The sequence below is a fragment of the Colobus angolensis genome, unplaced genomic scaffold (assembly GCF_000951035.1).
Source record: "Colobus angolensis palliatus isolate OR3802 unplaced genomic scaffold, Cang.pa_1.0 Scaffold504, whole genome shotgun sequence".
NCBI lineage: Eukaryota > Metazoa > Chordata > Mammalia > Primates > Cercopithecidae > Colobus > Colobus angolensis.
The window spans coordinates 250,485-263,278 of record NW_012118533.1 but is presented as its reverse complement, the minus strand read 5'-3'; the positions used below and the strand labels follow the sequence as shown (position 1 = coordinate 263,278).

General features: G+C 33.0%; 1 protein-coding gene across 1 annotated transcript in view; it reads right to left on the bottom strand.

The window, feature by feature from the left end:
- Nucleotides 1-12,794, bottom strand: part of PPIP5K2 (diphosphoinositol pentakisphosphate kinase 2) — a 77,674-nt gene that overhangs the window by 40,844 nt on the left and 24,036 nt on the right. Inside the window, exons 9-17 of the mRNA XM_011960110.1 lie at nt 10,745-10,866; nt 9,368-9,469; nt 8,197-8,283; nt 7,387-7,462; nt 7,189-7,298; nt 6,139-6,224; nt 3,732-3,857; nt 3,472-3,593; nt 2,711-2,893 (exon numbers count right to left, since the gene is read on the bottom strand). Of these exons, the coding sequence (XP_011815500.1) occupies nt 2,711-2,893; nt 3,472-3,593; nt 3,732-3,857; nt 6,139-6,224; nt 7,189-7,298; nt 7,387-7,462; nt 8,197-8,283; nt 9,368-9,469; nt 10,745-10,866 (1,014 nt within the window). The remainder of the gene's footprint in view (nt 1-2,710; nt 2,894-3,471; nt 3,594-3,731; nt 3,858-6,138; nt 6,225-7,188; nt 7,299-7,386; nt 7,463-8,196; nt 8,284-9,367; nt 9,470-10,744; nt 10,867-12,794) is intronic.

Here is a 12,794-nt window from a genome sequence, read left to right as displayed (position 1 = left end):
TTTACATGAAAATGCAAAAGAAAAAGAAAAAAGCCAAGAAACACTTGAAGAAGGATCCACTGGCGTGTTGGGAGGTATTATTCATTAGCACAAGGATCAACAAACAAAATACAGGGTCTAGAAACCGATTACACATGTATAATAAAGACGGTACTTCTGAGTAGTGGGAAAGAACAGTCTTTTCAGTATGTTCTGGCTGGGACACCCAGATGTACATATAGTTAGGGGAAATATCAACCTTGATATTCTTAGTTGATAGCACACACAAAAGTCAATTTTATCTGGATTGCTGATAAATATGAAGAGCAAAACAGTAAATTTTTAGAATATATATATATATATATCTCTTATGGCCTCTAGTCAGAAAAAGATATCCTAAACAATGTATTAAAATGCATTGGCCATAAGGAGAAAAAAATGAACTTGGAAATCATGAAAAACTAGAACTTCTGCTTATCAAAAGATATTACTGGCTGGGCTTGGTGGCTCATGCCTGTAATTCCAAAGCCTTGGGAAGTCAAGGCAGGAGGATCACTTAAGCCCAAGAGTTTGAGACTAGCCTTGGCAATATAGTGAGACCCAGTCTCTACAAAAATTTAAAAAGTTAGCTGAGCATGGTGGCATGCACCTGTAATCTCAGCTGCTCAGGACGCTGAAGCAGGAGGATCGCCTGAGCCCAGGGGTTTTAGGCCGCAGTAAGCTATGATCACACCACTGCACTCCAGCCTGGGTCATGGAGCAAGACCCTCTCTCTAAAACAAAAACAAAAAAAAAAAGAAAGAAAAGAAAAGACATCATGACAACATGAAGGCTCAGAGTAGGTGGTGTTATCTACATATAACAAAGAACTCATATCCAGAATATATAAAGAACTTCTACCATTCAAGAAGAAAAACAGACAATTCATAGAAAAAAGACAAGAGACTTGTCCTCATTCAAGAGGATATCTAAATTTTGGTCAACAGACACTGAAGCCACAATAAAGTGAATTCTAGGTATATCCACCAGAATGGCCAAAATGGAATCATCTGAGAATCCCAAGAATGGAGAATATGTGGAACAATGACAACTATCATGGACCTCTGGTGGGACTGTAAATTAGCTCAATGGCATTAGAAAACAGTTTGACATTACCTACTAACATTGTAAATAAGCATACCATGGTCACAATAATTCCACTCCTACAATATACCCAAGAGAAACATATTGCACAGGTGGCATACAAGGGTATTCATGGCAACTTTAATCCTAACAGTCCAAAACTCTAACAATAATAGAAAGCATATAAAAATTGTAATATGTTCATAAAATAGTACATGGGTCAACAAACTATAGCCTGCAGGTCAAATGTGGCCTGTCTCACAGGCCATGAGCTAAGAATGGTTTTTACATGCTTAAAAGGCAGTTAAAAAAAAAAAGAATGCAACACAGACCATATTTGGACTGCAAAGTCTAATTTTTTTAAATAAAATATTTACTATCTGGTGTCTTACAGAAAAGTTCTGCCAACCCTGAAATGAAATACAACAAACACAGCAATGATTATTAACTAACTATGACCATTACTTACTATGGTGGAATTTCACAAATAAAATATTAAATAAAAGAAGCCAAATATAAAATAGAACATGTTCTATTATATGAACCTTAAAAAATAGCCAAAGTAAATTAATATTGTAGAGCCACTATAGAAAACAGTATGAACATTGCACAAAAAACTGAAGACAGAATTACCATATGATCCAACAATCCCAATGCTAGGTATATAACTAAAGGAAATGTAATCATGTCAAGGAGATATTTGCATTCCTATGTTTATTGTAGTACTGTTCACAATAGATAAGATCTGGAATGAACCCGTCCAATAACAGATGAACCAATAAAGGAAGTGTAGTATATATACATAATGAAATATCATCATCTAGCCTTAAAAAGAAGGAAATCCTATCATTAGCAACAACATGGATGAACCTAGAAGACATTATGTTAAGAGAAATAAGCCAGGCACAGAATGACAAATATGTATAATCTCACTTATATGTAGAATCTAAAAAAGTTAAACTCAGAAAAGCAGAGTAAAATGATGGCTACCAGAGGCTGGAAAAGGAAGGGGTTGGGAAGATGTTGGTTGAGCGATACACAAGTTCAGTTAGATAAAAGGAACAAGTTCAGGAGCTCTATTGTACAACATTGTGATTATAGTAATAGCAATGTATTTTATCCTTGAAAATTGCTGAGAGTAGATTTCAAATGTTCTCATCACAAAAAAATAAGGATGTGAGGTAATACATAAATTAGCTCGAGTTAGCCATTTCACAATGCATATATACTTTAAAACATGTTGTGTTATAAACATATATAATTTTAATTTGTCAATTAAAATCAATAGATTTAAAGTTAGAAAAAAGCCAAAAATGAGACTACACTGGTTAGAGACTATACTCATTATCTAAGTAAGTATTCTGGATATGAAAAGAATATAAAAAGTCAGGACAGTAGTTTTTATGAGGAGGTAGGGAATGGGTTGCAATTGAGAAGGGGCATACAGAAGCCAAAGTTGTTCCAATGTTCTATTTCTTTACTTGGAGGATGATAACATGTGTATTTGCTTTATAATACAATAAGCTCTACATTTATGTTTTATGCAGTTATCACTTTTCTGTGTGTGTGTGTAATATTTCACAATATAAAAGAGTTTGCTAAGACCCACCTTTTCATAATCTTCAGCAGTAAAATCTCTGTCTTTCTGAAGTATTTCATGAAGCCTTGCCTTCACACGTTGCTGACAACTGCTCAAAGAGTCACTATCACTATCCAAAAGACCGTTCATATTTGCACTTTTCACCATTTGAACAAGAATGGGTGTAAGCTCTCCTTCCAAAGCTAAAAGCCCCTAAGCATATTAAATAAAGAAAACACGAATTTAAAAAATTAATATGTAAAATAATATTTGTTACATATTGATTTTCATAAGGTATAAAATAAGTTTACAGTAAATAAACTTTATTAATATGACAATTGATTATTGTCATTTTAGGGTTTTACTTGAAAGTTCCAAATACAGAATTTTAAAATATTCCTTAGTTAAATTTTTTTTTTTTTTTTTTTGAGACAAGGGTCTCATACTGTTGCTTGGGGTAGAGTGCAGTGGCGTGATTTTGGCTCATTGTAGCCTTGACCTCCTGGGCTCAGGTGGTCCCTCCCACCTCAGCCTCCTGAGCTGCTGGGACTACAGGTGTGAACCACTACATCTGACTCATCTTTTTTTCTTCAATTTTTTTGTAGAGACAGGGTTTCGTCATGTTGCCCAGGCTGGTCTCAAACTCCTGGGCTCGAGTGATCTGATCACCTCAGCCTCCCAAAGTGCTAGGATTACAGGTGTAAGCCACTGCGCCCAGCCAAAAACGTTTTAAGATGCAATATTAGATTAAAAACTCTAGTAATTCTAAAAAAAAAAAAAATTATTTGTACCTTTGCAAAAGCAGCTGCAGTCATCTGGACTCGTCCTTCATCAGAGGCATATATTTTGAGGTCATGTCTGTAGGTGCTATGTAATCTAAGTAAACCACAACCAGGAAATCCTGCATAATCTCCTGAAAATAAATCCTCAAATCACTTCAGCTATATTTTCATTTCATTGTATTTCTATAAATACTTAATAACATCAAAAATGAGGATTTCAAAATACAATTTATGAAATTAGTCAAATTAAAGAAAACTCTAAGATTTACCTTGACCTCCAGGATACATACACCTGAAAGCTCTTCCAAGTTCTTCAGCCTGGACCCTGCCTGCAGGAGTTAATTCACCTCCCCATTTTAGAACCAAAAGTAAAGATGGTTCTTCTCTTCGGCTGTCTATGACACATATGAATGAATAAAACAAATGTTAAGTTTTTTTTTTAAACAGACTTGTCTTAAGATTAATTTTTTGTTTGTGCTCTCTTCTGTGGTGAAATATAGCCCATATGTAAGATATTTTCTTCCTTAAATGTTGTTGCATGTATGTTCCATAATGCTGTTTGTAGGCACTTGCTTCGGTAAGGAATACTCCCTTGCTATTCCTGTTTAAATCTTACTGAAATTTGAAAATCTCTCTCATACTTTAGAAAAATGGCTCCCAATTTTCTTCAGGGATGTAATGTTTCTACCTTGCCTGTTCTCATAGTAATTTCTTCAGTGTACTTAATTTAGTTGTGCTATGTCTGCTGGATTGACAGCTCCTTGATGCCAGAATCCAGGTTTTATGTGCCTTGCTATAAAGCACCCTTTTCAGTGCTGTCTCATAAAAGAAAATACATTAGTTGAAGTGAAGAAGATATATATTTTGTTGTTGTTGTTTTTTGTTTTTTGAGACAGAATCTCGCTTGGTCGCCTAGGCTGGAGTGCAGTGGCAAGATCTCGGCTTACCGCAACCTCCGCCTCCCAGGTTTGAGCAATTCTCCTGCCTCACCTTCCTGAGTAACTGGGACTACAGGCACCTGGCTAATTTTTGTCTTTTTAGTAGAGACGGGGTTTCACCATGTTGGCCAGGCTGGTCTCGACCTCCTGACCTCAAGTGATCCACCCACCTCGGCCTCCTAAAGTGCTGGGATTAAGGCGTGAGCCACTGCGCCCTGCCCGATACATGTTTTTAAGATGTGAAATCGGTGATTTGCATCATTTTTAGGAAGATATGAGATGACAGAGCCTAACATTTATTCTAATTTAAATTTTGTGCAATCTAATAAATTTTATACAATCTAATAAATTTCATGTAAACAAAAGGTAGTCAAGAGCAGCTTTTTAAATTTGAACTTGTGGAATCTCTGCATGTTATACATCAGAGTATTTTCTTGGACAAAGAAAATACCATAAGTTAATGAGTTTCTGTACTTAATTTTGACCTACTCCTTTTCATGGTATTAAGATCTGTGTTGGGTTCTGAAAAAAAAGTAATTCAAAAATAAGCATTATAAGCACTAAAAGAACTTAATAATGATTCTTTAAAGGTGAGAGGAAATCACCCCTTCACCTGCAGCTAGTTAGCAGTTCTGTGAGTTTTGTCATGTAGATCAATATTAATTTATGGAAGGAAAGTTAGTTACCTAACTTTTTAAATTATTTGTTTACAGAATGTTTTTGATGATAAATACTAAGATATAGAAAATTAACCTGTATTACTATTAACCACAAAATGTGATAAGAGCAATATATCAAATGTTAAAATATATAAATAAAGATTATTATAAATTTGTGTCTGCATTTAAGATAATCATTACTTTAATTTTTGCTACTATAAGTAATACCACTATGAATATCCCTATAGATCAATCTTTCCCTGAACATATGATTACTTCTTTGGGTTAGATTCTGATAAGCAGAATTCAGGTCAAAGCATAAGAACATCTTTTGAAGTTTTTGATATATTGCCAAATTACATTTCAAAAAACTGTGCCAATTTATACTTCTACTATAGACTGAAATCCTGTCTCAATGAATTCTCATCAGCACACTTTATTACCAGTTTAAAACAGAAATGAAGAAAACACTTTGTCAATATGATAGGCAAGACAGATTATTATTACTATCTTTATTATTTTATTGGTCATCTGCATTTCTCTATGAAATGACTTCCTCAATCCCTACCCTTTTCTTTTGTAAGGTAAATGTATTTATAAATGTGGATACTGACTGCTCTTAGGAGACCAAACTTGTTTAAACACTTACTCTGGTTTACTGGGTGGAAGGAAATATCCATTTATTTTAAAAACAGGCTAATTTGTATATGTTTTCAAAGTCTTTTTGTACTTCTTGGGCTTTCTTCTTAGATACTCTGCCCTCTGCTATCAAAAGGTGATGTAAGGGGCCCATTAAATAACAGTTATAAATAAATACGTTTTCTGAAACAATCCCACAGTTAAAAGGAAGTCCTATGCAGTTTTCAAAATAATAAAATCTATCCTTTATTTAAAGAATAGGTAATGTAAAAATGTATCCTTTATTTAAAGGAAGCACAGCTAAGATAATTCCACTTTATTTTTCCTCACCATGCCAGTCCTAAACTACTAAGCAAAAGATGGTCCAAAGGTAATCAACAGTGAATAACAAGTTACTATATATAAATAAAACTACTGTATCAACATTAAGAATGACATACCCTCCTCTTCACTAGATGTTTTAGGACAACCATGAGGGAGATAGGTCAACTGAACCTTACGATTTATTCCAGAAAAATGACCATACCTGAAAAATAAAATGATAAGCAGAATAGACAATGTAGGGAAAAACTAATTCTCACATATTCATGTTCCCTTGTATTTGTAACCGTCTGTTTAATTCTTCAAAATATTCTAGAAAAAAAAAAAAAAAAAATTGCACCGTATATAATCATTCTAACCACATTAAAAACAAAAATGTTTTTCTAAAAATTACAGGCATGGGTGCCATGGCTCAAGCCTGTAATCCCAGCACTTTGGGAGGCCAAGGTGAGCAGATCACTTGAGGTCAGGAGTTCAACACTAGCCCGGCCAACATGGTGAAACCGTCTCCACTAACAATACAAAACTTAGCCAGGCGTGGTGGCGTGCACCTGTGGTCCCAGATACTTGGGAGGCTGAGGCACGAGAATCGCTTGAACCTGGGAGGGGGAGGTTGCAGTGAGCTGAGATCATATCACTGACTCTAGCCTGGGTGACAGAATAAAACCCTGTCTCAAAAAAAAAAAACCAAAAAAAAACAAAAAACCACAACTCTGAAGAGATAAAGTACAGAAATATGTAAAAACACAGATGTATGTGTTTTAAGAAATAAAGGAAATAAGATTATAAGAGGTTAAAAATGTAAAGCTATAACAGGAATATTGATGGGTATCCATTTTACTTGATTAAGGCAAAGTTCAAATTTTTTATATTTAAACTGCAATGAATCTATGGTCAAGTTAGCAATGTGGCCTTGATTCTAAGCAGTATTTCACAGAAGACACAAATCTGATGTCCTTGTTTAATCTTCTCACCTAAATTAAAACTAAAGCTAAAACCTTCAATACAACACTCTATTTTTTTCACATTAGATTTTCCTTCACATCTCAACTATAGTAACAAAGAGTAAAAAGATCAGACTGTGAAAGTAATTAAAATGGAAAATCACATACATAAAAAAGAAGAGCTATATGTAGTACTGCAATTAAGGGTTTCAAAAAGATACTCACATCTCTAATACAGTCTTAAGTTGTTCAAGTTTTGGCTTGTTTTCTTCAATTTCAGAATCATTATTTTGTCCCAGCTCCATAAGAAGCTGTCGTGTAATATCTAGCACTTCCTATAAAATAAATTGACAGAAAATTGAATTTTTATGTAATTTCACCATTAAAAAATTTAAAACTAAACAAGAAACCAAACATACTTGCCTGTAACTGTTTTGGTTTTTTGAGTTTTAATTTCCCTGATTTATATCCATCACATTTTTCAAAAAGATCAAAAAATCTTATAAAAAAAGACAGAACACTGTTAGTCACTTGCAATAATTAACATTACCAATATATGTTTAAAGTAACAAATAATATGTGATAAGCTATGGGACTAGAACTTGGGATCTAAGGATATCAAGTACTGTGTTTCCTCTTTCACTATACATGTTGCTGCTCAACTTTGATTGATAAAACTTAGTACTTTCCTAAATGATACCAAACTAGTAATCACCATACTACTTTTCAAAGTTTTTTCATGGAAACCAAACATACAATTATAGTTCATAATATTATATATTTTCTGAAGTCATTGCATACACATTGAAAGTTACTTGTGTCAACACATACTTAATGGTTCAGAGTTTTCAAATTTTATCATCTCCAAATCAAACACTAGATAGAAATAACAGAAACTTTCATTCTATGAATTTTCTTCTAAAAGGCTGAGGGATTACTCACTCTTAGAACGCAATACAAGAGAGTGATAAGCAAAGATTAAATAGAACACTTTTATGACAATAAATGAAAGCCAGGGCAGACTGATGATATTTATGAATATTGCCACAATAATTTTAGATGCTAATGAACATATTTTAAATGGATTTTGTATGCATCCACTGGTTTAAATATAAATGGCCAAGAGAGGGTAGATAAAAGTTTTTCTATATGATGTATTAATCAAGAGTTGACCACTTATCAGAAATCTTAAAACTATATCATGCATGTTAAATTATTCATCTTAAAACATACTTTTGATGTCTCACTTCCATTTTCATTTTTTGTTTTGGTGTTCGATCCCCATGACGTATAACAGCTATGACACATCTAAGTTCCATCCTAAAATGAAAAAATACATATGTTCTTAATTCTCTAAAAAAGATTTGTGTTGTATAATTCAGATTAATATGAACATTTAGTCATTTATTTAGAGCCATCTTTTACCATTTCAAGATCTTTCCCATGAAGAATAATACTTACAACTATCTAGTTTTAACTTTATGAAATCAAATTCAAAATGAACTTAAGAAGCTGGGGGGGTGATATTAAGCTATATAATAGAATATAACCTTTTCTTCTCTAGAAATAGCTACCTTAACTCTGGGATAAAAGTAGACGGACTACAATTTCTGAGCTTTATTAAATATCTGCTCTGTAGCATTAGATCATTACAGACTGAGACTTCATTAAATCAAAATAAAACTTTACATGATGGTTGCTATATTTATATATTTGCTAAGTTTTGCCCATGTAAGGAAAACAAGTATTTAAAACTCAAATTACTGGAAGATAAAATCATCTTAGAAGCATGCTACAATTAAGAGGTATAATCTAGTGTTTGCTGAAGTGTGAACTGCAGAACATAACCCTGCAGGATATCAACTGAGTTACCCGAAAAAATTTTATTTAACACTTTTGTGTTAAATCAGTATGAAAAATGCTGATTAAAAATAAAATTTGTTCCCCCTATCATCAGTACGTCTCAGGATATTTAACATGTTAATATAAATATCTAAGTTGTGAAAAAAAAGCATTCAGTCAACTGACATGAATTTAAAGGAATAATTTTCAGTAATAGAATGTTATGAAACATTTTCGCAATACTGGTATAATTATGCAAGATATGACTTGAGAGAGCAAAAGTTGTAAGACCACTGTGAACCTTTAAGTAACATACCTATTGGTATCTTTTTTATTTTTATGGCTTGATTAAACAATTCTATAATTATCCAGGCATGTTTCAGTAGTTTCTTTGTAACAATTAGTGGACCCTTATAAATACGTATAATCTACTCCTTTATCTTTAAGCTGAATCATATGAAATCATACACAGTAAAGTAGACACTCAGAAATTTAATTTTTATCCTAATAGCACAGATGACAAGGAAAACTCAATTTCTAAATGAAAACAATTCAGACTTACATAGTTCCAGATGTAGTTGGTACAATTGGGATATCTTCAGCTTCTAAGGGTATTGACCATGGAATATGAAATTGTGGAGCCAGTTCTCGCATTACAATATTTCTTCGAGACAAAAAAGAAAATATTTAAAATTAGTACATTTTAAGACAAAACTGGGTACTTAATGACAATGAGAGAGAATCGTAAGACTTAAACTATCTAGTGATTACATCACATAAAAAATAACCCACAGAATCAAATTCTGATCAAGAAAAAATAAAAATCAGTAGTTCTAAATTGATGTATTAGACACATCAATGGGATTTCACAAATTTGAGATTATTTGCTTTAGTTTTAAAATATCAATCAGCATTGGATTCAAAGAAATCACTACAATTATATCATATCTAATTACATACATTCTGAAATTCAAGATTGTCTCTTCTGTGTGGCTACTGATAAGTACTTATCAGTTTATTGAACACCTAAAATGCTACTATAAATATTGTGTTCATCTTAACAAATCACTATTATACCAATAGGGTTAAAAATGGAAAAATGTTTACTTTTTGGTTTTGTTTAAATTTAGCATTTATTTATGCTAAAATTTAGTAAACTCTCCCTAACATCACTTTAAGGGTAAGTTTGTAAATCTTTGAAACATACTATGGGTTAAATGTTCTTAATCTGAAAATCTGAAATCCGAAACACTTGTGGTCTCAAGCATTGTGGATAAGGGATACTGAACCAGTAAAAAAGCTAGCTCCAATTATAGAACATTTTTTAATGTAAGTTTCCTATGGATTTGTCATATATACCTGGAAATGTCTTAAAAATAGCTATTGCCTTGCTAGTCTTCTGAATCAAAGTATAAAGAAAACAGGTTGAAGAATATAAAAATGGCATTTCTACCTACAATAATTTTTTTACATTCACTTGACAGTCTTATGAAAATATCAAGTAACATATGCTTGTAGAATGAATTGTCATGCAAAAGAGTCATGAATTCTAAATATTTCTATTTTACTCTGTTTATTTATTTCATGAATGTTAATTTTGTCTATTAAGTGGAAGAAAACCTTTTCCACTGTAGTTACATGGCAAAAATTTGAGGAATAATGTGTTCTAACAAATAAACTTTTGACTAATAATCAACATGTTATAGTATTTGTAAACATATGAAGTTAAAGGTTTTCATCTATACTGATCATAAATTAATCTGTCTTTGATAAGCCAAAGTATAATTCAGGATCTGGCATAGTCTTCATGGGTGTCATTTTATGAACACTGATCTTTACTCTAGAAGGCTTAAAAAAACTGACCATTTAATGTTAACAGTTATTTGGTTTCTGAAAAACTAGTACATGAAGGTAAAAAGAAAATTTAAAAAATTCTTACCCAAGTATTTTTGCACAGTCATCATAATACTTCATGGAATTTTTCACAAAACTGAAGCCATTGACATCACAGACATAGGACTGTCCATTGGCCCGTAACAAATCAAAGCCACAAACTGTTTGCTAGTTAAAATAAGTTATAAACTTTAAGGTTTTATTTACATTATTAAGATTCACAGTTTTCTAGTCGCATCAGAACATATCAAATTTTATAAATGCTTAAAAGTATATTACTATATATTGGTTTACTTCACAATAAGAAATGAAAGAAATTATTTATTTGTAACTTGAGTACTCTGAAAATACGTTATAGAGGCTATATGATTATTTAAGTCTTTTATCATAAAGTAGATGTAGAACAATAATGCATAAGCGGCTAGAGAGGCCCCAAAATAATATATTCTATCACAAAGTTCTTCAATTAACATCTAATTTAAAAACAAAAGCAAAATTGTTAAAGGATCTGAAAAAAACAAAAAACAAAAAAATTGGCACTAGCAGAAATTACATCATGTTAATCAAAAAAAAAAAAAAAAAAGAGGGAGGGCAGACATGGAGAACAGTTTTGAGGACATATTCCAGAGGAAATCCTGTGATCTGTTTTGTTTGGTTTTGAGAGGTAGTGTCGCTCTGTCACCCAGGCTGGAGTGCAGTGGCACAATCTTGGCTCACTGCAACCTCCACTTCCCAGGTTCAAGGAATTCCTGTGCCTCAGCCACCCGAGTAGCTAGGACTACAGGCGTGTGCCACCACACCAGGCTAATTTTTGTATTTTTTAGTAGGGACAGGGTTTTGCTATGTTAGCCAGGTGGGTCTGGGGTTCCTGGCCTCAAGTAATCCACCTACCTCAGCAACCCCAAAGTGCTGGGATTACAGGTGTGAGGCACCACACCCAGTCGAAATCCTGTGATCTTTTAAACCCCCAATACCACATATTCGTGAACACCTGTAATAAATTTACTTTATTTGGGAGAAGAAAATGGCCAAAAGGCATGAATTTGCTACTCAGGCTCTAAGAACTTTCTGATCTAACATTTGATGTTCAATCATCAGGTATTAGTAGAATGTGATTTTTTGTCACAGCTTTCAGAATCCTGGCATAATAAAAGGATTTCTATAAAGCTATTAAAACTTATTTACAGGCTAACATTCCTTCCATGAAAGATAGTTCAAATTATTAAGGCACAAAGTAATTCTTTATTGTTTAATAGCCAGTAACATATACTAGCCTTTAAGTTATAGATCCAAGCCAAGATTTCAAAAAGGTGAAATTTTTATCCTTCATTAAATGAAGGTTTTACTATTTCTATTTAAATCTTTACTATACAGTAGTTAGGAAGAAACCTAACAATATAGATTGAGAGAATTAGTCAAATGTCAAAAGTAAAAAAGTTTTTTTTAAGAAATGTTTTTGTCTGGGTGCAGTGGCTCACACCTGTAATTCCAGCACTTTGGGAAGCCGAGGTGGGCAGATCACAAGGTCAGGAGTTTGAGATGAGCCTGGCCAACATGGTGAAACCCCCTCTCTACTAAAAATACAAAAATTAGCCGGGTGTGGTGGTGGGTGCCTGTAATCCCAGCTACTCTGGAGGCTGAAGCAGGAGAATAGTTTGAACCCGGTTGTGCCACTGCACTCCAGCCAGGGCGACAGCAAGACTCTGTCTCAAAAAAAAAAAAAAAACCAGAAAGATATGTTTTTATATTGTTTTCATGAACATCTTTTATCATATATTAGGCCAAAGAATCAATCGCCAAGGCTAGACCACTGAGAACTGTTTTCATTTAACAAAAACTTACCAATTATATGAAAGTAAAACTTAAAGCCAGTTTCAAAAAGTACACTAGACAATAATAACCCTAAAACACTGATTAGTTGAGTCATTTCTGTAATTTTAATTTCTGAATAAATTGACCAGGTTTTCTTTTATATAATACAAAAGAATATACTGGCAGTACAAGAATCCCTTGAAAAATACATGAACCATTCAGATGTATTAATTACTTTCTCAGTTTACTTCTCCAATTACATGTATAATGTCTTAGTCAAAAGC